This window comes from Trypanosoma rangeli (genome assembly GCF_003719475.1).
Source record: "Trypanosoma rangeli strain AM80 chromosome Unknown Tra_15.4_contig_00063, whole genome shotgun sequence".
Classification (NCBI taxonomy): domain Eukaryota; phylum Euglenozoa; class Kinetoplastea; order Trypanosomatida; family Trypanosomatidae; genus Trypanosoma; species Trypanosoma rangeli.
The window spans coordinates 22,179-23,750 of NW_021705807.1; the positions used below are offsets into that span (position 1 = coordinate 22,179).

At 48.1% G+C, this 1,572-nt stretch overlaps 1 protein-coding gene across 1 annotated transcript, besides 1 other annotated feature; it reads right to left on the reverse strand.

The window, feature by feature from the left end:
* Window positions 1–33: 33 nt before the first annotated feature.
* TraAM80_02675 (ESAG-like protein) lies at window positions 34–570 on the reverse strand (the record flags this gene model as incomplete). Its single annotated transcript, XM_029379673.1, has 1 exon — window positions 34–570. One exon carries the CDS (start codon window positions 568–570, stop codon window positions 34–36), a length of 537 nt encoding a protein of 178 aa, XP_029240472.1.
* A 959-nt stretch (window positions 571–1,529) lies between these two features.
* Window positions 1,530–1,559: a microsatellite.
* The last annotated feature ends 13 nt before the right edge of the window (window positions 1,560–1,572 follow it).

Sequence of the window (1,572 nt, forward strand, 5' to 3'; positions counted from 1 at the left end):
ACGCCTTTTTAACCTTCTTGCTAATGATGCTCGTCACGAACGTGCGTTCTCCGAGCAACTTGCATAGAGGGGTGAAAAAATGTGTTCGACCTCCACCTTATTCCATTCAATAGTGATTGCCGCGGTCTTCAATCGAAGTGTGCCGTTCGACAGGCGGGAGACATTCACTGAAAGCGTCGCGTTAGTTGCATCAACAAAAGCCCATATCATGCCGTTGCACTCAGAAAACCAAGTATTGACGGAAAACGGGGTTTCACGGACGGTAATGCTCAAGTTCTGCAGCAATAAATTGAGTTGATTGGGACTCGTCATCGTGAAGGAGGCGCCCCCCGGCGAAAAACCATCGATGTGAATGGCATCAATGCTGGACTTGGATGTTTTCTGTGGAGGGAACGTTATATTCAGTGCAGCCTTCTGGAGCCACGGAAGCGCCAAGGAAATGGCACTGGTGAAGAATTGCTCCTCCGCCATCAGTGTGATGTTGGCGGCATGAACTGGCAATAGCGGTGCCACGCGAGGCGACCCGGCCCACGGCGAAGAAGACGCAGCGACGCCCTCCGTCCCCGGCATGAGCGTCACGAAGAGGAGGAAAAACAAACCACACTGAGCGAAATAAATAGATATCATCTTTACGTACAATTGTGTCAATTAGTGCCTGCTGCCTCCCTGGATTCCTGTGTTGGCGAAAGAAGACCGCATTTGGCAATTGGACCACGACAAACATCAGAACGATGGGAAAATGGCAAATCATGCAAAGAAAAAAAAAGGGGGAAAAAAAGACGGCAATGCAAAAGCAAACGAAAGCAAAGGTGCCCCCCCCCCCACACACACACACGACAAGGCAAAGCAAACATTCAGGAAATCTCCTTTGCGCCACGTCATATCGGTCCAAGACGCGTGTCGAAGAGAGACAGACTGGAAAAGTTAAAACTACAGAAATGTGTATATCACAGTCCTCGCAACCAGTCACAGCAGTAAAACACAAAAAAAGAGGGATGGAGCTCCACGAGGACCGCATCTGACGCGAGAAATAAGCACATAGGCAGCAAAACCAAAAAGGGGAAAAAAAAGAGCAAGCTGAAGCGTTATTACTGATCAGAACCAACAAAGAAAGAACCAATCCGCAGCACCAGGCCAAGACAAACGACCTTCCTACGCCTCTACTAAAAAGCAGGAAAAGAAGAGGAGGTGAGGAAGGAGAGAAGCACGAGTGAGCGACAGCAGCGGTCGTAGAAAGAATGGCAATCAACAGACTGCAGAACACGGATTAAAAAGAAAATGCGGCAGTGTGTGCAGGTATAGCTGTGCTGCCGCATTTCACGCCAAAGAACGCATTCACCGAGCCAGTGCCGAAAAACACGTACCCCAACAACTCTCTTTATTATTACTATTCGTATGCTCTTCCTTTTCTATTATCCCTCTCGCTCTCTCTCGTGCATTCGGCCCCGTTTTTTTTTCTTTTTGTGTCTAAGTCCCCTCCCCCGCAGCTCACCTCACACAACATGTCATGCACGCATTGTGATTGTGAGACAAAACAAAACAAAACACACAATAAAAAATTAAAAACTTCAC